The sequence below is a fragment of the Prenolepis imparis genome, unplaced genomic scaffold (assembly GCF_030444845.1).
Source record: "Prenolepis imparis isolate NDT839.2.m4 unplaced genomic scaffold, iyPreImpa1.0 SCAF_2, whole genome shotgun sequence".
NCBI classification, from domain to species: domain Eukaryota; kingdom Metazoa; phylum Arthropoda; class Insecta; order Hymenoptera; family Formicidae; genus Prenolepis; species Prenolepis imparis.
In genome coordinates, this window is record NW_028141160.1 from 565,862 (window position 1) to 592,146 (window position 26,285).

Here is a 26,285-nt window from a genome sequence, read left to right on the forward strand (position 1 = left end):
CAAAAATAAATAGTGCTTTTGTTGATGGAAAATATAATCGAAATTTAAAACTTTCAGCGAGATCATTTGAAATTATAACAACACGTCTACAGCAAATTAAGAATTATTGCCCTAAGGAGTTTTCGCGAAAACCCCAATTAATGAAAAAATATGGAGGGTTTAAGACTACGGAAAATCGCCAACTTCTTCTATATACTGCCCCAGTTGTTTATTATGGACTCGTAAATTCTGCTGCATACAAACATTTTCTTCTATTACATTTCGCCATTCGAATTCTGGTCAGTTCTTCCTTATCAGAAGATCGTCTTGATTTTGCATACACAGCATTAAACATTTTCGTAAATAGAGCAGAAGATATATATGGTCCAGAATTTCTTTCTTATATTACTCATTGTCTTTTACATCTTGTAGATGACGTGAGACGCTTTGGCTCATTAAATGAATTGTCCATGTTTCCTTATGAAAACAATATGATGTATTTCCGCAAAGTTTGCCGCAAGCCTCATCAACATTTACAGCAAATCGTAAATAGGCGGCTTGAAAAGTTGCAAGTTACACAAAACATTGTAAATGTGACTGAGAAAGTGATGCGTTTTAGTAGACCCTGGATTAGTCCAATAGTTTTTGATGCCCCGTCAGATAGTCGTCAGTTTCAGATTTTAGACACAGGAAAATTTCGCATATCGGTAAAAAATCAAGATAATACGATAATATTAAATAATTCAAAGATTTGTCTTGTTCAGAGCATCATTCTCTCGCATGAACATTATCAGTTGGCGGTTAAAGAGTTTCGCAGAGTCGAAGATTTTTTCGATGTTGGTTTGCCATCGTCATCAGTAGGTGTCTTCCGTTGTTCTCTATTATCTAATAAAATCAATATAATAGATCTTGATGACGTGCAGGGTAAATGTTTTCGCATGCCTTACTGGCACACTGAAGGGCATACAGATCCTATAGTTGACGTTTGGGTAGTTGCAATCATCTTACATACCAGAGATTAAAATCTTCTGATCTTCATTAGATAGGTTCATTCGATAGGTTCAAATTTTTGTTCAGATGAGTCAACGAGGACGAGGAAGAGGAAAAGAACCGGACAAGACTTGCAAAACGTTGCAATTGCTGAATGCGGACATTGCAAAATATCGAACATCCTATTCGAAATTACAATAAAAAAACATAAACATGACTACACCGACTACACAAAGACAGACAACACAACAACATTCAGCATCATCATCTCTGCATGCTCCATCATCATTCTCACAATCATATGAATATACACCCCCTCCATCAACACCATCACAACGCAAACAAACATCATCACACTCTCCTTCACCAGCCACGAAATCATTTACACAAAACATTAATCCACCATCAAAACTACCATCACAATGCAAACAAACATCATCACACTTTCCTTCACCAACCACAAAATTATTTACACAAAACATTAATCCACCATCAAAACTACCATCACAACGCAAACAAACATCATCATACTCTCCTTCACCAACCAGAAAATCATTCACATAAAACATTCATCCATCATCAAAACCACCATCACAATATAAAACACAAACATTACCAGGACCATCACCATCATTAGGACAACGCCTACCAGCCGGACATGAAGAAGAGTGGAAAAACAAGGAAACATCCCGTAATATAATGAAGTCTCTAAAGTAAGTTTCACAAAGATAATCGTCTATGTGCACTTGAATAAAGGCATCAATTTTATTTCAGAATCACCATGGCGCAACTACATCGTATGGAAGAGCGACAAATCTCCATTGAAAATAAAACTGAGTAAGTATTACAATTTTACTAAGGAATAACAGTAGTAATACTACGCCGATTCTAACCCATGGGGCAATGAGGGGGGGTGAGGGGCGAGGGGAACCCAGGGCGTGGGGGAATGACGTCACGCGGGGAGGGGGAGGCGGCCGCGGGGAGGGGGAAGCGTCCGCGATTTTGGTGCCTGGTCCGCGAGGGGTCCGCGGGGAGAGGGAGGCGTCCGCGATTTTGGTACCGGGTCCGCGAGGGGTCCGCGGGGAGGGGGAAGCGTCTGCGATTTAGGTGACGGGTCCGCGAGGGGTCCGCGGGGAGGGGGAGGCGTCCGCGAGGTTAGGATCCGCGAGGGGTCCGCGGGAGGGGGAAGCGTCCGCGATTTAGGTGACGGGTCCGCGAGGGGTCCGCGGGGAGGGGGAGGCGTCCGCGAAAGACCGCATGAAGCTTTGTTGGTGAGGGGTCTGCGGGGAGAGGGGAATCCGCGAAAGACCGCATGAAACTTTTTGGGTAAGGGGTCCGCGGGGAGAGAGGAATGTGAAGGATAGCGCGAGGCGAACGCGAGAGAGAGAGATGTCGCGAGAGAGACGTTCGCGAAAGAGAGATAGCGGTAGCGAGATGATGCGGCGATTGAGAGCGCGAGGTGTTGCAGCGAGGCGTATATGCAAGAGCGAGAGAGATAGCGCGAGATGACGCGAAGGAGAGCGCGAGAGCTGATGCAGCGAAGGAGAGCGCGAGGTGCACGCGAGAGAGATATCACAAGAGCGAGAGAGAGATGTTGCGAGACGATGCGGTGATGGAGAGCGCGAGAGCTGATGCAGCGAACGAGAGCGCGAGAGCTGATGCAGCGAACGAGAGCGCGAGAGGCGGACGCGAGAGAGACTTTTTTTTTAATAATATTTTTTTTTTAAATTAATATTTTTAGGATGAGGAAGGGGAGAAGATCTAATCTAAAATAAACTATATATTTTTAATATTTAAAATAATTTTTATTATATAACTATGTGTGTGTGTATATTTTACAAAATGTTTGTGTGTGTATGTGTGTGTGTGTGTGTGTGTGTGTGAATTTAAAATTTAAAATATAATAATATATAAAATATAATATAAAATATAAAATATAATATAAAATATAATATAATCATAAAATCTAAAATATAATACAATAATATAAAATATAATATTTACGACAGCAACACATGGTTGAGCAATGCCTGTCTGAACGAGAGTGTCTGGATATGTTGAGGCGGCCAAATGTTTGATGCTGCGCGAAGCGGCGGGGACTGCTGGGCGGGGACTCCTGCATAACAGAAATTTGTTATTAATTAATTTAATAATTTATAATTAAAAAGAAATACTTACTAGTTCCAATTTTCCACCACAGGTTCTGGTGGATATGGCTCTAGGCCAAACAGTTCCCGAAGAGCATACATGTTCTCCCATAGCCAATTGTTATTGGCATCCATTTCCCGCGCCTCTGCAGTTTCGCACCACATTTCTGCAAACATTTGTCGATGTTCCCACCTCAGCATTCTCACCCACTTTCGTTCAGTTAAACCTTGCTCCACCATGTGTTGCGGCCGTAAATTTTGCACAATGTTATAGATCATCTGAAAAATATGAATATTTAATATATATCTAAACATATTGCCACATTCTGTACAATAGTTTTAAATAAATTGTACAACTTACTATTTCGGGGAGCTCGCGGGCCCAACTGGAGGAGGAGCTGCCGCTGCTGGAAAGGGTCCGACAGCCGCGCTGGTTTGGCTGCAAAAACCACAGGGGCACTCTGCAGCTCCATGGGTTCGCAGACGCCTCGGAGCTCGCCTATGCCGCCGTCATCTACTTGCGGGCCGGCGACGACGTCCCTGTCAGCCTGGTCGCCGCTCGGACGAAGGTCGCGCCGCTGAAGCGAGTCTCGCTCCCCCGCTTGGAGCTCTGCGCCGCAGCCCTGCTAGCCAAACTGGCCGAGCACTATCGTAGCCTCCTGGATCTGCCACCTTCGGCAGTACACCTGTGGTCAGACTCCACGGTCACGCTCAGCTGGGTGCGCGGCCATCCTGCAAGGTGGAGTAATACGTGGCAAACCGAGTCAGTGAGATTCAGAGGATCAACCCAGACGCCACCTAGCGCCACGTACCTGGTCGGGAGAATCCAGCCGACTGCGCTTCCCGGGGAGTCTCGCCGAGTGAACTTCTGGATCATCCGCTGTGGTGGCATGGTCCGTGCTACCTCCGGGAGCCTCAAACGACCTGGCCGACGGATCTTAGGCTCATCGACGATGAGGACCAGCCGGAGCGACGTCTGCCTCGATGCCTCGCGGCCGCCCAGGAACGTGAACCTGACGAGCTCTTGCGATTCTCGAGCCTTCGCCGCCTGCTTCGCGTCTCGGCGTGGCTATGGCGTTGGCGAAGACATCGGCTATGCGCCGCAAACCAAGAAGCCGCTCCAGCGCCCCTTGTTGCTGAAGAGCTGGAGGCGGCCCTCGCTCGCTGGATCCGAGTGGTCCAACGTATGGCTTTCCATTCGGAGCTGGTGGACCTACGTGCAGGAAGACCGCTGCCGGGTCGCAGCCCACTTCGCAAATTGAACCCGATGATGGACGCTGAGAGCATTCTGCGGGTTGGAGGACGCCTGAAACACTCGCTCCTCGACGAGGACCAACGTCACCCTATGCTACTACCTTCGGAGTCTCACCTGACTTACCTGGTGATAGATGCCTGTCACCGACGTACGCTGCACGGAGGGGTCCAAGTCACCTTGGCGAACGTCCGGCAGCGCTTTTGGATCCCGAGGGGCCGTCAGTTGGTGCGTCATCACATCCACCGATGTCCTCCATGCGTGCGATGGCGGGCGGCGACCATGCAGCCTATGATGGGGAACCTGCCGAGGGAACGTGTCACCCCGAGCCGGCCGTTCCAGTTCACCGGCGTGGACTTTGCTGGACCTGTTTGGCTTCGAACCTCGAGAGGCCGCGGGCACAAGGCCTACAAAGGCTTCCTCGTAGTATTCGTTTGTTTCAGCTCCCGCGCTGTGCACTTGGAGGTCGCCAGCGATTACTCCGCCGACGCCTTCCTGGCAGCATTCCGTAGGTTCGTGTCGCGCCGCGGACTGTGCACTATCGTGCACAGTGACTGCGGCACGAACTTCGTAGGCGCAGACAGGCAGCTACGGGAGCTCTTCAGGGCAGCCGGCCGCGAGACTCTCACAATCATCGGGCGCCTCGCCGACGAGGGAATCCAGTGGTCCTTTAACCCACCTTCAGCATCCCACTTCGGCGGCCTTTGGGAAGCGGCCGTGAAAAGCGTGAAGCACCACCTGCGCCGGACAATCGGCGAATCGAAGCTCACCTTCGAGGAGCTCACTACGCTCCTTGCCGAGGTCGAAGCTTGCCTTAATTCAAGGCCGCTCCAGGCCTTGTCCGACGATCCCGAGGACCTCGGCGTCCTCACCCCGGGGCACTTCCTGGTGGGTGGCCCCCTGCTCGCCATCCCGGAACCGTCATTGGTGGATGTGGGCCCCAACCGACTGAGCCGATGGCGTCTACTGCAACAGATGCGCGACCACCTGTGGCAGCGTTGGGCCAGGGAGTATCTCCAGGCACTGACCCCTCGGCCAAAGTGGTGGGTCAACCGCGGAGCCATCCATGAGGGACAGCTCTGCCTGGTGAAAGGGGAGAGCACGCCGCCGTGCCGCTGGCCGCTCGCGCGAATTACTCGGCTGCACACCGGAGACGATGGCCGCGTCCGCGTTGTCAAGGTCCGGACCTCCGTCGGCGAACTGACGCGCCCGGTCGTCAAGATCGTGCCACTCCCGCCGATGACCTCCGCGGATACGAAGCCGTCGACATAGAGCACGTGCTCCGCGTCTCCTCCGCGTCGATCGTGCCTTCCGCGTGTACATAGAACTGTAAATAAAAATGTACATAGTTCCTGTTCCGTCAAATTAAATTGGTGATATTACTATCGTTTTACGCGTACTTACGTGTCCTCTGTCAAAGTCTCCATCTCCGAACAATTCTCACTTCTCGCGGCGCGTTGCACATGGGGATCCTAACCGCAATCTGTCAACGCGCGATTGCCCACGACGCACGCACCCCCATCGGCGATTGTGTCAACGCGTCGATCAATCAGGGCCAATAATCGATTCGAGTCGATAAAGTCGATCGTCGTGCGTATCTCGACGAGGCGGGCGGGATGTTGAGAAAAGAGAGAGAGAGAGAGAGAGAGAGAGAGAGAGAGAGAGAGAGAGAGAGAGAGAGAGAGAGAGAGAGAGTGAGAGAGGAAGAGAAAGGGAATGCGTGTGCAATGAACTCCTGTTTACGGGTACCGAAAATAAGGGGGCAATAATTGCGCTTTTCTCGCTTTCGTATTTTGCGCGGCTCCGCGCGGCGCCGCCGGTGCGCCAATCGCCACCGCGCGCCGTAGCGCGCTTTCCCGCGCTCGAAATACCGTCGCTGTTAAAATCGTCGTTAAACACAAACAAACGATGATAACAAACGGTTTTGTCCTCCGACTCTCGAGAGGATTCCATATCGCCACGTAACGAAATCAAAAGTTCGTTGATTTCGTATCGGAACCTTCTCGAAGGTCGGCGGGATAAAGCCGTTTGCCCGTCGAACAATCACTCTCTTGTCTTGAGGCCTTCTGTGCGGATCGATAACGAGCGTTCTCTCAAAAAGTACTTTGTACCGCACTTTTTCACGGGCAATACTCTTTTCTCGTTGTTGCACTTCTTGCAACTGCGCTCCGCGTCGGCGCGACCTTAGTTCGTCGCGCAAAACCTCTGTAAATTACATTCTGTAAATATAGTGCTGTTTATTTTGTGTAAAATCAAGTCTTCGATTTTTTGTGTCGTCAGTCTGTGTGCATACCTGACTTCATCGTGTGCGCGCGTTACCGCTGTGACTACTCTTTAAAGATTCCGAACAGTAGGAGATGTATGACATAATAGCTTGAACGCTTACTCGGCACATGAGATAAGAAAACAGATGGTCCGAGACAAAGATTCCATGATGAGAATAAGCATATGAATAATATTTAAAATTGAAACCACAATCGAACGTCAATAGAACCACGTTCAAACATCAATCAACCACCTGCAAACCACTTTCGTACCTCAATCAACCGCTTTCGAACCACCTTCGAACCTCGATCGAACATCAATCAACCACCTTCAAACCACTTTCGAATCACCTTCGAACCTCGATCAAACATCAATCAACCACCTTCGAACTACTTTCGAACCACTTTCATACCTCGATCAACCACCTTCGAACCACTTTCGAACCATGTTCGTACCTCGATCGAACATCAATCAACCACATTCAAACCTCAATCGACTACATTTAAAAAATTATAACATAAGAATGCTGTCACATGCTGAAATTAATACGAGCACGTGTGGACATATAATACTTGTATGCGTATGAGGAAAATGAGCGAACAAAGATAATAATATTTCAATATTAATTTATTCAAAAAAAGGGTGTGGCGAATCATTGCGATGATTTGACCACCAATTAAATATTTTAAATACATTTTCTAAAGCACAATTTTATACATGTTTATCGCAACGCTATAGGTAGTATCTAAGTTGTTTAATGCAGGAATATCTTCATAGTTTGCATCCAAGGTCTCAATAATGAAACCGTTTCTCGCATCGTCTATTATATCGGTCAACCATTCTCGCTTTTCATGGCCTTTTACGTACACAAGAGAGGATGTCTCTTCTTCTTCTTGTATCATACCAGCGATAGCTGTTGTAATCAAACGCTGAGCCATGCAGTATGGAACGTTTCCATCTTCCCATTGCAATCCATGATGATTTCGAGTCAACCATGAGGCTTGACGTCTCTCCGATTTTATGAGCACATCCCATGGTACGGGGCATGCGAAAAAATAATGTGAAACAATGAATCCTCTTTTCAGGATCGCCGCTTCCTTCACAATAAACTGCTTATTGAAAATAAATCCTTGTAGATCCACAAACGTTGGTACAACCATATTGTTGCAAGAATGTTGGACGACTGATGTCGATTGTTAAAAATCTCAATCATTTATATTACATCGGAGGAGGGGATAATTGCTGATTATGTAATTTTACGAACTACGTTGGACAAAGGACAATATTCGACAACACGATCATGCAAGATGAGACAATATGCTGTAGTATTTGCCGGTACATCTTCCTTACATTCAAACTCTATTCTCACGTCCACGGTAGAATTTTTGACAGAATCATTTTGTCGCGAACAATCAATAACTGCGAGAGGACCGCAATGTAGAATAGTTCGCGATAGTTAGTACATTCTCAATATCACACCCGTAATAAGATTTGCGAAAACGAGAGTACATATCAAACAAGAGGGCGAATCTATTTTTTTCAAAATCTAAATTTAAATCATCATAGGGATAAGATTCCGAGTTTAGATACAGCTTTACGTTGGCTAATTTACAATGATCGAATACAGTAACATCTTTTGTCATAATATTTTTTCTACCAGTCTGCAGTGCAAAGATCACATATCGCGGCTTTTCCAGCTGAGAAGCAGTTTTCACAGTCCATGAATGCTTGGTTGTACTATGTAGCAGAGGAAATTCGTATAGATCCCAAGCGCGAAAACTCATGTTTAAGAATTGCCCGCTTTCCAATACTCGTAGCAAGGACAGTTTATTAACCTCATTCAATAGTACATGAGGCATACGCCATTGTATCTTGAGTAATTCAATAGCAGCTTCAGCAGGTCCATACAGACAATTGTTGTCGTTGCGCGAACGTATCAAAATTAATTCATGGCGAGCATTAATCACAACACGTTTGTAATCTTCACAAAATCCCAATAGCATGTTGAGCGGCACGCAAAAGTTGAACATACAAATTTCATTACATGACCCATTATGTGTCATATCCCATCCAGCATTCTTCAAGATTTTACTTCTCTCGGTTGTTAAAGAAACATAATTTTTCATCGTTGAAGTTATTCCAACGTTTCTGTTGCGATCAATCTCCACACCATTGAGTTCATATCGAATTTCATCAAACATGAACGCAACACAATTATTTGTTAATATCATCGTTTCATTTGCATCTATTTTAGATGTCATCAACTTTCCCCCGACATACAAAAAGCTTTCGCACGGCAACGTATACAAATCCTGGTGGTGTATAGGTATCCGTATCTCGTCGCTATGTCCAAGCGATGTGTTAGCATATGGATTGTATGTATGTGTCTCAACCTTGACGATACGATCATCAAAGACTGGTTCACCACCAATATTCAAAATATCAATCATCTTTTCGTACGATGAATCCCAATGATTTTAAAAATTCGCGATTCAATGCGCTGAGTTTCTTTTTAGTGTAACGAGATCTCTGATTATTGTCGCTCACTGCCGCAGCTGCTCTCGCAAAAGTATTGTCCCTCGTAATGTCCCTCGTAAAATTATTATCTCTCACGTGCTCCGTATCATTTAGCACGAGCATCACACGCTAATTTTGTCGACGCCGTACGTGCAATCTTACAGTAACTTCCTCTCCTCGAAAATCCAACAATCGTCCTTCTTGATCAACAATGCGTATCGTTAAATCAGTAATGCTCCGTACGACGATCGGGAGATAAATGATCTGTGCAGGCGTTTCCGATATCTTATATCCTGGCGGCACGCTCGGTGAAAATTCATGTATCGTGTGTACGCGCTTGTCATTACTGTACGCACCAGTGGTGACGCTACATTCTATACGGATAATATTTACGCTAATAATATTTATAGGTAAATCCGAATCATGCCATTTGTGAGGTTGCAATATACGATTCGACGAGAATCCCAACAACGATCCTATATTGTATGGTTTATTAAAGTTTATTCTATAGATGCATTTGATTTCGCTCTTTAGAGTATTATGATTGGCGCGAAGCGCTATTGCATCTTCATTCTGCTCTTTATTGGAAGGATATTGTGAAATTGCACGTCTCAGATATTCATCTAGAGCATGTATTTCGTATGATCCTTCGGGTATTGTAATTTCCTTGTCATCGTTATCAAAGTAAAATTTATTATTCTTAGAATTTACATTCGGAATCGTATGATAAGTTTCAAAATCTGTTAAACCGAGCTCATAATCACCATTCGATAAATCTATAGCTGGAAAGTAGCTTACAGCGAGAACGCTACTTTTGCCAGTCAACGTTAGTGTTAGCGACATGTTGTCAAACTGAATCGTGATGATGGATTGACAGGTTTTATATCAACCGTTTGAAGAAATCGTAAACACAATTGTCCACAATTATTCTGATTATAATTTTGATAGGATGTGTGATTGTATTCTATTTTCGTAACATTTAAATATTGCACCAATTCTTTGGGTGGTCGTAGATTACCAAAACTATCGAAATATATTGATCGATTTCCCCTCTTTACATATGCTATCCAATGAGTACCGGGACCATCAACGTCGTCCAAATTGACGATACCGCTCTCATTTTGTCGCACACCGTTTATCGGTAAATTATTGCGCATGAAAACACCTCTAAAGAATGGTATATGCATACATCTTGCCAGTTGTTCTAATTGTACATTAGTTGTTACACCCACAGGCATTTTTAGCGTTTTTTTTTTTTTTGACGTTTTTTTTTTTCTTAGTTGAGAATCCCTGTCCACGTTTGTATGGAGCGAGATAAACTCCACGACCTTCCATAGCGTGATTATGACGTTGCATTTCTTCAAGCTGACTTTGCGCAGCCTTGCTATCATTCACAGCCTTTGCGACTCCCGCTGCTCCACCTGCCAACGAACCGAGAACTCCCAACAATGGTAAAATTGGCAAGATACCACCACGCTTCGCCACAGGCAGTATTCGTTTCTTCTTCTTTTTCAAAGATTTTTTCGTCTTCATCCCCATACCGAATTTTGTCTTTGCTTTCATAGCTGCCCAAACAATCGTAGCGGCTGCTCTTTCACCAAGAGTTGAATCTCTTGCAGTAATACGTTTTCGCGCTTTCGCAGCGAGTATATTATCAGCAACGTGTCGTTCTCTGAGGGCGTTGCTTTGAGAATATGCAATGTCGTGCTCGCGACACGCGGCATCCAATGGATTAATACCTCGATCACCTCTAGCCAATCGCTTTTCCAAATGAGTCCCCGGACCGCAAAACTGATAGCCGGGAATATGTAATTCTATCGGAAGCGCGTTTATCGCGCGATTAAAGAGACCACTACCTATTTTCGTTGACATTCGCTGCAATCCTTTATCATTGGCGCTGGACCGTCGATGTGCGTTTGCTGCCACGGTCGATTGTAATGTTTGAAACATGGACGACAGGTCTGAATCTCTGGATCCGCCTTTATGTGTTCCGGAAGCTTGTCCCACACGTAGTGGATGTGATTTTCATATCGCAATAAAAATGCTTTTGGTACAAATTGCAGCTGTTCGGCGCTTAAACCGTGAATATCGGAAGCACTTGTTAGCAGAACAAACATTTTTTCGATACTGAGTGATTCATGGTTCCGCGCAGCTATAAATAGGCTCTCCATGATTCATTCATTCATTCGAGAGAAAACATGCGGTTCGTTCAGCAATCGACGATAATCAAAGTTACAAATTTCGACGATAAAACACGGTTTATGTCGGATAAAGAAATACGCAGACATGGAAACATACTGCCGAATACTATACGCGGAATCATTTGCGGTCCTTCGAATTGTGGTAAAACTAACGCATTGATTAGTTTGATAGAAAGCCCGCACGGCGTTTGCTTCGAGAACGTGTACGTATACTCGAAATCGCTTCAACAACCGAAATATCGATATTTGGAAAATTTGCTATCACCGATAGAAGAAATTGGTTATTTTACATTCTCTAATAATAGCGATGTCATTCCACCGAGTGAGGCGCTTCCGAATTCCATTTTTATCTTTGATGACGTGGCATGTGACAAGCAAGATACGATAAGAGAGTACTTTGCAATGGGGCGACACTCGAGCGTCGACTGTTTCTATCTTTGTCAAACGTATGCCAAGATACCCAAGCATCTTGTACGTGACAATGCAAACTTATTAATTTTATTTAAACAAGATGGGACAAACTTGAAACATGTGTACAACGATCACGTAAATACAGATATGTCTTACAATAATTTTCGTGCATTTTGTCAGAAATGTTGGCAACATGGATTTGCAGCGATTGACAAGGACAATCCGCTGACTAATGGACGATACAGAAAAGGATTTAATGAATTTGCAATACCGCAAAGCACTTAGTCGCTTTCGATGCATTGATTGAGCAACGTCTAAATTGCAACATGATGAATAACGATCGTGAAAAGATTGTGTTAGAGATTGCGAAAACGAGCGATTCAATCCGTAAAAAATATCGTTTCTTGAAAACTGGTAAAATGGAGGAGGACGATGCATTGGAGAGGCATTTTAAACCAATCTCTGAACCTCTGAAACAGCTTGTTGAAAATACAGTTGGTGTTGAGTCTGGTGAAGAAAAGAGTGAACCATTGAGTATGCTCGGAGAGAAAAAAGAGTTTAAAACAAAGTGATCAAATATATCATTGAGCGGTATAACTTCTACTTCAAAGCGAATCAAAAGCAGGCGAATGCAACAATTATTGGATGCAACTACTTCTACTCCGATACAAGATGTACAGCCAAGGCAATTATTGCATGATAAGACACCTATCGAGGAAATTTTCGAGACTTCACCTCAATCGCTTGTGACATCAATTCAACATTCATTACAAACATCCGATGGTCAAAATTCATTGCGAAATCACCTGGGTCCACTTGCTCAAAAATATGTGGCAGCTATATTGAATCAAGATAAAAATTCCAAGATGGATTACGTATACGGTGTTAAATTTATCGACAAAGGAATGACGCTCGGTAATAAAAATTTCGATGTGGATAAAAATGATAATATAATTATCGATGGATCAAAATACGTTGGAACAGCAGGTCTTTACGAGTTGGTTTTCAAGAGAATTCCCGACGATGAAATATATACTGCGAATGACTTGCAAAACTATAAAAGTATATTAATAAGAACAAATGCTCACAGACGAAATGGTAATGTGAATCAGCCTGTATTAGGTAACAAGGGATACAAATATAAATATATAATCGCACCATTATTCTCTGATAAAAAATCTGGAAAAGGTATACCGCATGCTATGATCTTAAACAATAATAAGATTGATTACGTGCATTGGAATGATCCCAACGAGTTGGTAGATCGTCTGCGATTGCTCGAAGCTTCACGTCAAGCCGGCAACAACGCCCACAGCAATGAAATATTATCGATTATCGAGGAACTTTACGAAGCTGGTATTATTATAAAATAAGTTATACATTCACGATACGAGTCAGTCTGTCAATATTAGTGGTATCGAAATGTCGATTAATAAATTTGGATTATCACTTGGAACGTCGAATAATAATTCATATTATCAATGGGATGGATTACTAAGAAATTACGTGCGCGATAATACTCTGTGTCTAACAGCCTCCGGCTATGACGCAAGGTCGCGCAAGATACGACGTGTAGCGCAACCGGAAGATGATAATGATGCAGCCAACAAATGATATGTCGAAGCGAGTGTCAAGTTTTTGAGAGATCAACAGAAAGAAATTGAGAAAAAAATAATCAGGCTTGAAAGGAATATGCAGGCGCTATTATTAACGCTGGATAAAATGGCTGTAACGCAGACTACATCAAAAGATACATAAAGAACTGTACGTGAAAATTATATCACATTATTACAAATATGCCTCGATCAAACACCTCTGAAAAGCAGCTACTCATGGAGGAATTGCACGCTCCAGCGAGAAGAAATTTTCCGCGTAGACGTGTCATAGTACATGGATACGACGACCTGTGGCAAGCTGACGTGGTCGAGATGCGTCCTTATGCAAGAGTCAACAAAGGATACAATTACATACTCACCGTCATCGATGTGTTGAGCAAGTATGCATGGGCCCTGCCGCTCAAGAATAAAAGCGGACGCGAAACAGCTGACGCTTTCGCTGAGATAATTCGAGATAGCAAGAGATGTCCGAGAAACATACAAACCGATAGAGGAAAAGAATTTTACAATGCAAATGTGCAGAAACTCGTAAAAAAACACAACATCAATCATTACTCGACATATTCTGTTATGAAAGCCTCAATAGTGGAACGATTTAATCGTACTTTAAAGAACAATATGTGGAAAATGTTTACACTTAATGGTAATTACAAGTGCATCGACGCGCTGTCCCGACTCGTTGCAGAGTACAATGCGCGAAAACATCGCACTATCGGTATGAAACCTATCGATGTTACTCCGGAGATTGCCGAAAAACTTTTAAATACGGTATACAGTAACATAAAAATTGCTGCTCCGGCAAGATTCAAAGTAGGCTGTCAGGTACGCGTGAGTAAATTCAAGACCGTCTTCGAAAAAGGTTTTACACCAAATTGGACTACTGAAATATTTAAAATTATCAAAGTGCAGAAAACTAATCCTGCGACATATATACTTGAAGATTTGCGCGGAAATTCCGTCGCCGGAGGATTCTACGAGTATGAGCTACATCATGTTGCAAATCCCGATGTATATCTCGTGGAAAAGGCTTTGCGGAAAAAAGGCGATGATGTTTATGTGAAATGGTTGGGACTGGATAAATCTCACAACTCATGGATTCATAAAAATAATTTATTATAAACATTTATTTAAAATATTTGTACACTGTTTATTTTACAATATATTTATCTAATAATTTTATAAATACAAATATACATATAATATACATATTTATACAAAATATACATATACAAAATATACAAAATATACATATTTTACAACAAATATTATTTACAAAGGTATTTTATAATGTCCCCATGGTAATGTATTAGTGGTTTCAGGTATGATATACCGCTTGTCATCGTGAGGACTTAGAGCAATTTTCGTCTCGCGAATGGTGTATACTTCATGCAATTTCGATCTTATACATGACTGACTACGTGTCATTTCAATCTCTTCATTCAAACACCGCGTGTAATCATCAAACGTTATCGTTCTCGCGACAACGTTACTCTTGACACCTTTTACTTTTTTGGTATCTTTCTTACCATCCACTCGTAATGCATACATTTTTGCTCTAAGCCCTACAAATTCGGTCATTATCGTACCGTTATTTTCATCTTTCATTAGACCTGGCACTTTTTTTATTCACGAGCGGTATACCATATACATTGTCCGCAGCGTAATCGCTCATATCAAATTTGCTTACGTCGCGCTTTATATTCTTATACACATCTTCACATTCGATGTGGTATATTAGGCTGTCTGTGTCGGTGTACATTACCCTGCATCTGTCGCGATATAGCGGTGACATGTACTCGTGATGAAATTCGTATAAACATGTTTTGGAGATGTCGAGTATGCACATGCCGACATAGATTGGTTTGTAAAATTTTACTTCGAGTTTACGTAATTCTACAGCGATTAGATTTTCTGAAAAGATGCTTCTACTGTGGAAATTTGGTTTCGCAATCATTGCCTCTGCACCGTATCTTCCTTCTCAATGTGTGATAAGTTTTACATCAACCCGATTACGCACATTTTCCATCGTTTTGCCGAATACTGCATTATTCATCAATTTATATAAATTTTTTTCAAAATCATTTTTCGCGTGTGTTCTAAATTGCGTATTAAGTTCGATATAATTTCGAAGCCATGGAGATTGCGCGAATTGTAATATGCGATGTATTTTTGCAACGCGAAGGCCGTGACGCGTACATTGCTGCAGGTTGCGGTAGTGTATCACATATCGCTTTTTGTTGTATAGCGTTGCGAGAAGCTTATCTTCCCGCTTGCCTGGTGGCTTGTCGCGTGTCGGGCAAAACGGTAGGTCAGTGTGCGCATCGTGAAGACATTGTGGATATTCTAAATCTACTTCAAGGATGTAGCCTGTAGGCGAATCGAGCGCGATAGATGATAAATTGAAACTAGACATGTCATCGACCCATTGAAAATCAGCATAAGGCAATGGTTGACACATTGCCCATCCATACAAATTATTTACATCGAAGTACATAAGGTATGACGATGGTTTCGATGAATCATATGACTGCATATACTTGTTATTAGCGTGTGCATATCTGTTTGAACATTGACTTGGACCACCGCGTATACCCCGTTCTATAAACATAACATGTCGATATCGGTAAGCAATTCGAACGTAATATTTGTATGTTTTAGCATCGCATCCCACGTATACCCGGGGAGAGTATAATAATACGCAGGGTCGAGCCCATAACTCTCGATGCAAGTGTCGCGGAAATTTTCAAAAATATCTGCTAATAACAAGACATCAGTTTTTAAATATAAGTCGCTATATTCGCCTAGAGTTCGAAGGGAGAATCGATTCCAGACGTTCTCAGCGTGCGCGTAATCGCTCTCTGATACAGTGTCACCGGTCAAGGAACTATAAAACGATTCGCGCGGCGGTAAACGCGTGTCCTGCAGCTTGTCCACGCAGTCAATGTACTCGTACGGAAAGACACCTTTTCGCGTCAATAATTCGAAATTGTGAGTGGATAAATTTTGAAATTTCAATTGTAAATTTTTGAGTTTATCTTTACTTAGAAATGATGCCAATTTATCGAGACTAGTATTGAGAAATTTATATGAATCGATAAAACGTAATTAAATATTTCTGGATTTGTCTTCGGCAATTTGAACATTTTTTGTAAATGATATATATTTTTCTTTAGTTATTGGAAGTAATTCGATTCCCCCTTCGAACGCTGTAGCTATTTCCTTAATTATGAAATGTGAGTCGTAACCGGATAAATTATGAAATACTATTGGAATACAAAAAGAGTTTTTATAATTTAAGTTGCAATTTGAGTGTGCTGGACCTCTGTACCGCCCGATCAGATGACAATGATCGCGTACGCGTGTATCGTCATCTTGCGTGAATGGTTTCTCACATATATGACAATGTGTCGCGCTATGAAATTTTTCCCACTCGTCTGATGTTAAATTTACCATGGGGACGTTAGTTGCCAAAATATTCTTTACGCGTATCGCTAAATTTTGTAGTTGTTCGGAAAACCACGAAACGCAATCTACACTACGACGAGAATAATACTCGGATAATGAATCGTCATATGAGCAATGTACATAATATGCTATACTAAATACTTGGTGATGTTGAAAGTTTTTTTCTTCTTCCGTCTTTGTCAGTACACATTCGAGGTCAGCGTATACGACAAAAGGAAGCCGTTCTTTCCTGGTATAGTTGGTGAACGCGAGCCACTTGTCCTTATCGCTCGGTAACCGGATAGCGCAGTCATTCATCTCTCCGCAATCTACCGTATGTGACTGCAACTTGTCCTCAGACCCGAAATAATGCATACATCTGTAAAATTACAATTATAAATAATTTTATTTTATATACATATATAATTTACAATAAATATAATTTGTAATAAATATACATACCGATCGCAGATATATGTCTTGTGACCATGTTTGCTCAATTGCGAGCTCACGAGCCGGGAGAGATTCTTAATGCATGTGAAATGTCCAATGTTGTTGATGTCTTCCACGTACAGCAAGTTGACGTGTCTGACTTTCTTCTGCTCGCTGAGACGCATTGGGACAATGTTCTTTTCTTCGATACAGTACACATTTATCGAAATGTTTGATAGTTCAAATTTCTTAATTTGATTCACAGTCACTGGAAACTCAATGTCTTGGAGATTCAGCACTGTCGAATAATGGGGATATGACGACGTTCTCTCACTATATTTTGCAACTGGATGCAGAGCAGCGACCACCGCCCACGCGAAACATGCATTGTCTTTAGATTGTACGTTCACTACAGCTCTTTTGTTCATTATTTCTCGCGGCAATTTAACATGGCATCCCGCACGCATTGGATTGTATTTGTTTATATTTACAGTTAAATTGTTTATTCGCGATAATGCCCAACCACTATCACGTTCTTGAAATTCTTCTAGCGATGCTAGTGTGGGCTCGATAACGCGGCGTTTGTACCAATCATGTAAATCGGAGGTGTGAAAGATTTCAAAGTTTTTAGTGTTGACACTTTTATTAGCGCGCTTATCGCCTGACACAAACTCATCATTAAATATAGTGTTCACTTTTACACTAGTGTGTTTTTGCAACACTTTTTGCACATGTTCAACCACAACGTCTTTGGCATCCTCTAGAAATTGACGAGGTTCGATGTGATTGCTGTTTATCACCGCACCAGTCAAGATGCGGCTCTCGAACGCCGTATCAATCTTTCGCCATATGAATCCGATGTCTCGCGAACTGCTTCCGGCACCTGCCTGTACAAAACGTCTGCGTACCGAATTCTTCAACCCTTCGAGACGTGCGATTTGGGAGACAAGCGATTGTCGAACTCCAATCGGTAATCGTGGACGTTTTATTCGACTTTGTTCTTCCAGTGATTCGATGTATTCGTCACATTGCTGCTCCCACACAATATATTCTTCCACCGAATTCACCCTTGCAGCTTGCTCCAACAAACTTGCTTCCAATTGTGCCATTTTTGAGATGCTCTTGCTGAACCTCTGACAATGATACTAACATGGTATGCCTCTTTACCATCCTTTTTATTTAATCGTAGAGATCATTGGCACTCGAGTATGTTGCACATTTAACCTTGACAATAATTCTAATATTTCATTAAGGATGATGTCATAGCAGCCGTGCATCGGCGCTTGAAAATTGCAATTTTACACATTTTGAACACCTGGGGGATGACAGCAGCCGGTGCATTGGCATTTGAATATGTTACATTTTGCACATTTTGACCTTGACAATAATTCTAACATTTCATTTGAGGATGATGTCATAGCAGCCGCGCATCGGCGCTTGAAAATTTTGAATATGTTGCATTATTTTACATTTAATATTTCATCGAGGATGATGTCATAGCAGTCGTACATTGACGCTTGAAATTTTGGATATGTTGCATTATTTTACATTTAATATTTCATTGAGGATGATGTCATAGCAGCCGTGCATCGGCGCTTGAAATTTTGAATATGTTGCATTATTTTACATTTAATATTTCATTGAGGATGATGTCATAGCAGTCGTACATTGACGCTTGAAATTTTGGACATGTTGCATTATTTTACATTTAATATTTTATTGAGGATGATGTCATAGCAGCCGTGCATCGGCGCTTGAAATTTTGGATATGTTGCATTATTTTACATTTAATATCTTATTGAGGATGATGTCATAGCAGCCGTGCATCGGCGCTTGAAATTTTGAATATGTTGCATTATTTTACATATAATATTTCATTGAGGATGATGTCATAGCAGTCGTACATTGACGCTTGAAATTTTGGATATGTTGCATTATTTTACATTTAATATTTCATTGAGGATGATGTCATAGCAGTCGTGCATTGACGCTTGAAATTTTGGATATGTTGCATTATTTTACATTTAATATTTCATTGAGGATGATGTCATAGCAGCCGTGCATCGGCGCTTTGATTGGTTAAAAATAATTTTGTGTCAGCAATAATCCCCACCCCATTGCTTTGTATCAATAAAAACTTGTAATAATGATTTAGTATTGTATCAATCACTTATGTGAAAGGTTCTTTTAAAAATGTACTCCGCCAGCATGAATTATTACGTTCCAGTACAAGAGAGCAATGTTTTGTACAAGAAGAAATGTGACAAGTAAGTTTCAATATTATCTGTTAAATGAATTTTTCAATAAACAACTTTTTTTTTGTTGTTAAATAATTATTTTCAATAAAATTTTTATAGCATTCATCGTGCGGCTCGTATACTTGGAAGAAGATACGTCTTAACCCCAACATCATACAAATATTTGGAAATAGGAATCAGCGTCGGAATAATATCCTATGTGGAATTGGCTCTCGGTGATAATCGAGGCAATCAAATAATATTACCCATTGAAACATGGAAATCTCTAATGCGGAAACGAGCAGACGTTGAGCAGCTAACTGAAACTCCGCTATGGATTAGTGATCTGACACTCGAAGCGGTTAACATGTATACTTCAAAAATTATAAAAATTACTTCATCTGATAATTCTTTGTACATGAAACCATCAACGTTACTACATTTATTCGATTTCGACAAATGTATTGATCATATGTATTCCTGGCTGTGTGAGAACTCATAGTGTTAATGAAAAATTTAAACAATTTGTAAATATTTTACAATGTGATAATATCCGCGATGTGAGCAATGCCGCAAAGGCGATACGTGATAGTAATATGTTTAATAGCGAATCACTTATAGATTGTGAATTGATAACTTGTGCTATAAATGAAATTATTTATAATGCTTGCAACAAATAAATTATTTTACTGTTAAACTGTGTGTTTAATTATTTCTTTCCCGCCCCTGTTCTATATGTATATGAATAGTATGTCTATGAATAGTATGATGTGCACATGCATTATCAGCAAAACTCTTCAAAAAATGATGAGTTAGATGATACTCCAGTTAGAACAGAGAGATGAAGAGAGATGTAGAATTAAAATCAAGAGGGGAGCAACATTATAATATGTGTCCCATCATAAAGTTTCTGATAGTCTTGAATGTAAAATGGTTAGAGAAGTTGTGATGGATAGAGAAGATGTGGTGTATGATGATGATGTGGTGAATGATGATAAGATGATAGTGATTGATGATATATCAAACGTTGATGATATATCAGACGTTGAAATGGAGCGTGAAAAGGCATTAAGATATAAAGTTGAGCCAGTAACTTCGGTAGTGAAGTTGTTAAAAAATCGTGAAATTGGTCAACGAAGTCCTAATGCAAAATCGTTGCATCAGTTTTTACGAGATCGTGAAAAGGAAACATTGAATGCCTGTTCTTGCAAGCATTCGTGTTTTATGACATATCCCCTATATTGTTCTCCAAAAAAGCGCAAGCTTCATCATGGCGTTTTTTGGAAGATGTTCCATTGGGTGGACTAATATTTACGCGTCCAATAAATCTGACGTCAAAAGGCTGAGATTATCATGTAAGTTATAAATTAAATTAAATTAAATATAAATCAAATTATCTATTAATTATAAATTAATTAATAACAAATTTCTGTTATGCAGGAGTCCCCGCCCAGCAGTCCCCGCCGATTCGCGCAGCATCAAACATTTGGCCGCCTCAACATATCCAGACACTCTCGTTCAGACAGGCATTGCTCAACCATGTGTTGCTGTCGTAAATATTATATTTTATATTATTGTATTATATTTTAGATTTTATGATTATATTATATTTTATATTATATTTTATATTTTATATTATATTTTATATTATATTTTATATTTTATATATTATTATATTTTAAATTTTAAATTCACACACACACATACACACACACACACACACACACACATACACACACACAAACGCACACAAACACACACAAACATTTTGTAAAATATACACACACACACATAGTTATATAATAAAAATTATTTTAAATATTAAAAATATATAGTTTATTTTAGATTAGATCTTCTCCCCTTCCTCATCCTAAAAATATTAATTTAAAAAAAAAATATTATTAAAAAAAAAAAGTCTCTCGCGTCCGCCTCTCGCGCTCTCGTTCGCTGCATCAGCTCTCGCGCTCTCCATCACCGCATCGTCTCGCAACATCTCTCTCTCGCTCTTGTGATATCTCTCTCGCGTGCACCTCGCGCTCTCCTTCGCTGCATCAGCTCTCGCGCTCTCCTTCGCGTCATCTCGCGCTATCTCTCTCGCTCTTGCATATACGCCTCGCTGCAACACCTCGCGCTCTCAATCGCCGCATCATCTCGCTACCGCTATCTCTCTTTCGCGAACGTCTCTCTCGCGACATCTCTCTCTCTCGCGTTCGCCTCGCGCTATCCTTCACATTCCTCTCTCCCCGCGGACCCCTTACCCAAAAAGTTTCATGCGGTCTTTCGCGGATTCCCCTCTCCCCGCAGACCCCTCACCAACAAAGCTTCATGCGGTCTTTCGCGGACGCCTCCCCCTCCCCGCGGACCCCTCGCGGACCCGTCACCTAAATCGCGGACGCTTCCCCCTCCCGCGGACCCCTCGCGGATCCTAACCTCGCGGACGCCTCCCCCTCCCCGCGGACCCCTCGCGGACCCGTCACCTAAATCGCAGACGCTTCCCCCTCCCCGCGGACCCCTCGCGGACCCGGTACCAAAATCGCGGACGCCGCCCCCTCCCCGCGGACCCCTCGCGGACCAGGCACCAAAATCGCGGACGCTTCCCCCTCCCCGCGGACGCCTTCCCCCCGCGTGACGTCATTCCCCCTCCCCGCGTGACGTCATTCCCCCTCCCCGCGTGACGTCATCTCCCCTCCCCGCGTGACGTCATTCCCCCGCGCTCTGGGTTCCCCTCGCCCCTCACCCCCCCCCATTGCCCCATGGGTTAGAATCGGCATAGTATTACTACTAATAACAAGCAATTCTTGGTATAAATTTTTTAATTCCATAATTTCATTTTTTTTCACAGTGAAAATACGAGAGCGATCTCAAGATTGATACGAGAATCTACAGTAAAAAAACAGTCAAGCCACAGGGAATTTCCTTTAGAACTGTAGATGATTTCTTGGCCTTTGAAGAAGTTAACCAAGAAATTTATAATGATTTGGTAAGAATTTTTTCTAAATATGCTAGGAAGAATTAATATTTCTGTTCACCTAGAATATCTCCGCTATTTTTAAAGATAAAATATTGTAATATTAAGAATGTAAAGTATTGAGATAGCCATAATGTGTTAATAATAATTTTTAGTGTGTGGAGGCGCTTCGCGATGATTTCAAGAGGGAGAGGCTCACTTGCGCGCAGTACAATTGCACACGTTGCAATTGCACACCGTGCTATTAGACACATAAAGTTGCGCACAATACTTTTGCCCACAGTTCTTTTGCGCACAATTCTTTTGCCCACTGTTCTTTTGCGCACCGTGCTGGTAGGAACCCCTACCGGCGGGGTGGGTGCAGGAGGGGGGGGGCCGAAGGCCCCCCTTGCATTCCCCCCGTGTGTGTGTGTGTGTGTGTGTGTGTGTGTGTGTGTGTGTGTGTGTGTGTGTGTGTGTGTGTGTGTGTGTGAATAGAGCATGTGTCGCGCATTTTCGTGTCCAATTGCACAGTGTGCAAATGAACGGTGCGCAAAAGAACTGTGGGCAAAAGAACTGTGCGCAACTTTATGTGTCTAATAGCACGGTGTGCAATTGCAACGTGTGCAATTGTACTGTGCGCAAATGAAGGCTTCTCTTTCAAGATCATCAAAATTTGTCAAAATGAATATCTCATAAACCATTCATTATTAGATTATTCCATTCTAACAATTTTTTGCGCTGTATTATATTATGAGGAATTGATTTATATACAAAAATTATGTGGTGATTCTGTTTAAAAAAAGTTATGATAACTTTGAAATCATTGAAGCGCCTCCACTCAAAAAAAAGATTATTAGCAGGCTTTCTCGATACCTTACAATTTTCTTAATTACAATATTTTCATATCTCTAAAAATAGCGGAGATATTTCAAGTGAACAGAGTTACTGATCCACCTATTTATAATCAGTTTACTACAAAAATTTTGTTACAGGTGGGATACTTCGTTTACCTTGGACGAGCAAATCTTGTTGATTGCGCTGCAGAATATTTTCGCAGCGTATTTCCTGAAGATGAAGAAGTATCGCCACACCTTACATTAAATGGAAGAACCGGACCAGGGGGATACAAATTGCGAGACAGTCGCTTCGCTCAAGCATGTCAAGGTTCGTAAAAAATACCTTAACTTTATATTCTACATTGAATACATAACGATAACTAAAGATGTTTCTTATGAATTTTTCCAGATGCCATAAACGCCAACAAGCATTTTCCCAATCCCAATAATTCTGAGTTTTATGAAGCCATGGAAAAGGCTTTGAAAAGCCTTAAGACCAGAAAATGGCGTTATAATAAGAAAAAACGAAGACAAACGAATCATGAAGAAAATGATGAGGAATTCCCACCAAATCGCCGCCAGCGAATAGACGACTTATCGGAAGAGGGCACTGATGCAAGATTTGAAGATATCCAGGAAGAAGCAGATGACGCCAACGAAGAGGAGAGCCAACACACGGAGGAATCCGACATGGAAATTACCCAAGACATGGATGGAGCGGAAAACAACGACGTCGAGAACATAAATATAGCTGAGTACGCTGATGGAATTCAGAACGACCTGATGACCACAAATGATGACCAGATTCTGCAGATGGACGAAGATCTACAGGTGAATCTATTGGAGGACTCGGAAAATATGATGGAGGATAACGGTAAATAAAAAAATATAAAACAACTTTTATATAAACTTTTTTATACAACTTTTGAATGAAACATTTTTGATAGAAGCCTTGGTTTTCGAAAAATAGCAATGCATTATTTAAAATGAGATACCTCTTGTATAATATAAAAAAAATAATTTTTTTTATTTTAGTCTTAATAACAATAACAAATAAAAAATTACTAATTCTTATAATAAATCAAATTATTTCAGATGAATGCGGCGAAACTGACAAATTTCAGCTTTTTGGCAGTCCACCAGACTCTTGGTAAGTTTGTATTTGTGTGTTTTTTTATACTTTGGAGAAGCAGTAGCATTATTAAATTTGGATGTGCTTCACAGAGAACGGCGGGGTGGGGCCGTTCTCACAGCTCTAATTCATTTTTTTCTGTTTCAGGTAAATATAAAGTATGGAGGAGCAAATTATTTGGTTGTGCCTCACAGGAAAGGGCGGGGATGGGGCCCTTTCCCTTTCATAATTTTTTTATAATTATATACATATAATATATATATGTATATATGGACGCAGTTATGCAATATGGAACTAATCACCAATTTTTTTCGATTTTGAGCTTTTTATTGCAAATTGTGTCTGAATGTATCAGGCACAATTTGCAATAAAAATTTCGAAATTGAAAAAATTGGGTGGTTGGTTCCATATTGCATAACTGCGTCCATATATTTATATTATAATATGTATATATTTATTACATATATTATTGATTTATTATATATATTATTATAATATATACATATATATATATATATATATATATATATTAACTAATATATTTATTACAAACAATAACATAATATCAATGTTATATATAATTTCCCATTCAATAATGTAATTATTATATGACATTATTATGTAACTTTGCAATTACATATATTATTGTTGAGTGTGAAAAATTATAAACATTGCGATGTTATGTTAATACTATTGCTTTGTGTTTATTGATATATGAAATTTCTAATTAAGTTTTATTAAAATAGTGTATTATTAATATATATATATATATGTATATATATCATTAATTATAATTATATAAATATTATATATTAATATGTATATTATATTATAAATTATACTACATATTATAAATTTTATTATATTATATTATATATTATGTGTATTATATTATTATATATATGTAACGTATGTATTATTATATGTATATATTATGTGTGTTAAAATAATAACAATAAATCAATTTTTTATAATTTAATTAAAATTAAAAGAATAATTTCTGTAATATTATAAAATTTAAAAAAAAGCGACGGGATATGGAAAAAAGGGGGAGAGAAGCCGATACGAAAATGCATTTACGTTCTAGTACTGTACTGGTACGATGAGAGTACAACGTATGATCATAACCCTACATCAAGAGCACAGTGGCGTTACGGTAGCCGTACCGCGTACTAATACGTTGTACTGGTAACGTACGCCTACGGTACGCACGTACGTGATAGATACGGTACTGATACGCAGAGTACGACGTACGCTCACCGTATCAGTACCGTGGAAGTATTTTGTTATCTGGGTACGGATGTTATTAAACCTGATTAAGGGTGCCGTGTAAACGTACTCTATGACGAAGTTATTACATCGATTTAGTAACTCAAAGTCATTTGATGAAGAGGCTTAGGGTTATTACATCGACGTAAAAAGGACGTGTAAACGGTCGCAGTGTAACGATGGCAATAATGCCAACCATAAAAATTAAACATTTTAATTCTCCATTGTTTGCAGAGTTGGTTATTCTGTATTCCATACCATAGCACAGTATAACCACAGATTAATAGACAGATAGCCAAAGGTCTGAAAAAGGCAAGACCGGCATTTCCGTGCGACAGACTTTGCCCCTTACCGACACACTTTGCCCCTGGTTCGAGTCCGTGCTAAACTCCGTTAACTTTACCAAAAGACTTTGCCCCTGGTTCGAGTCCGTGCTAAACTCCGTTAACTTTACCAAAAGACTTCGCCCCTGCACCCCTATTCTGTAACTTTTTAACAATACTTTCAAGGAGAGATCGCGGTTGACTCTTTACCGATTTTGATCTCCTTTTTTATAGTGAATCTGTATTGAATTTAAGTTGATCCGTGTTCGAGCTTTTCGTCCAAT

At 41.0% G+C, this 26,285-nt stretch overlaps 2 protein-coding genes across 2 annotated transcripts; both read left to right on the forward strand.

Annotated features, from left to right (window-relative positions):
• The first annotated feature begins 4,383 nt into the window (after nucleotides 1-4,383).
• LOC145948224 (uncharacterized) lies at nucleotides 4,384-5,640 on the forward strand. The gene has a single exon (XM_083057967.1). The coding sequence runs from the start codon at nucleotides 4,384-4,386 to the stop codon at nucleotides 5,638-5,640; it is 1,257 nt and encodes a 418-aa protein (XP_082914093.1).
• A 14,781-nt stretch (nucleotides 5,641-20,421) lies between these two features.
• On the forward strand, nucleotides 20,422-24,531 carry LOC145948233 (uncharacterized). Its single transcript, XM_083057976.1, has 6 exons — nucleotides 20,422-20,708; nucleotides 20,932-21,043; nucleotides 22,346-22,471; nucleotides 23,434-23,605; nucleotides 23,687-24,151; nucleotides 24,373-24,531. Exons 1-6 carry the CDS (start codon nucleotides 20,422-20,424, stop codon nucleotides 24,429-24,431), a joined length of 1,221 nt encoding a protein of 406 aa, XP_082914102.1. The 3' UTR covers nucleotides 24,432-24,531.
• The last annotated feature ends 1,754 nt before the right edge of the window (nucleotides 24,532-26,285 follow it).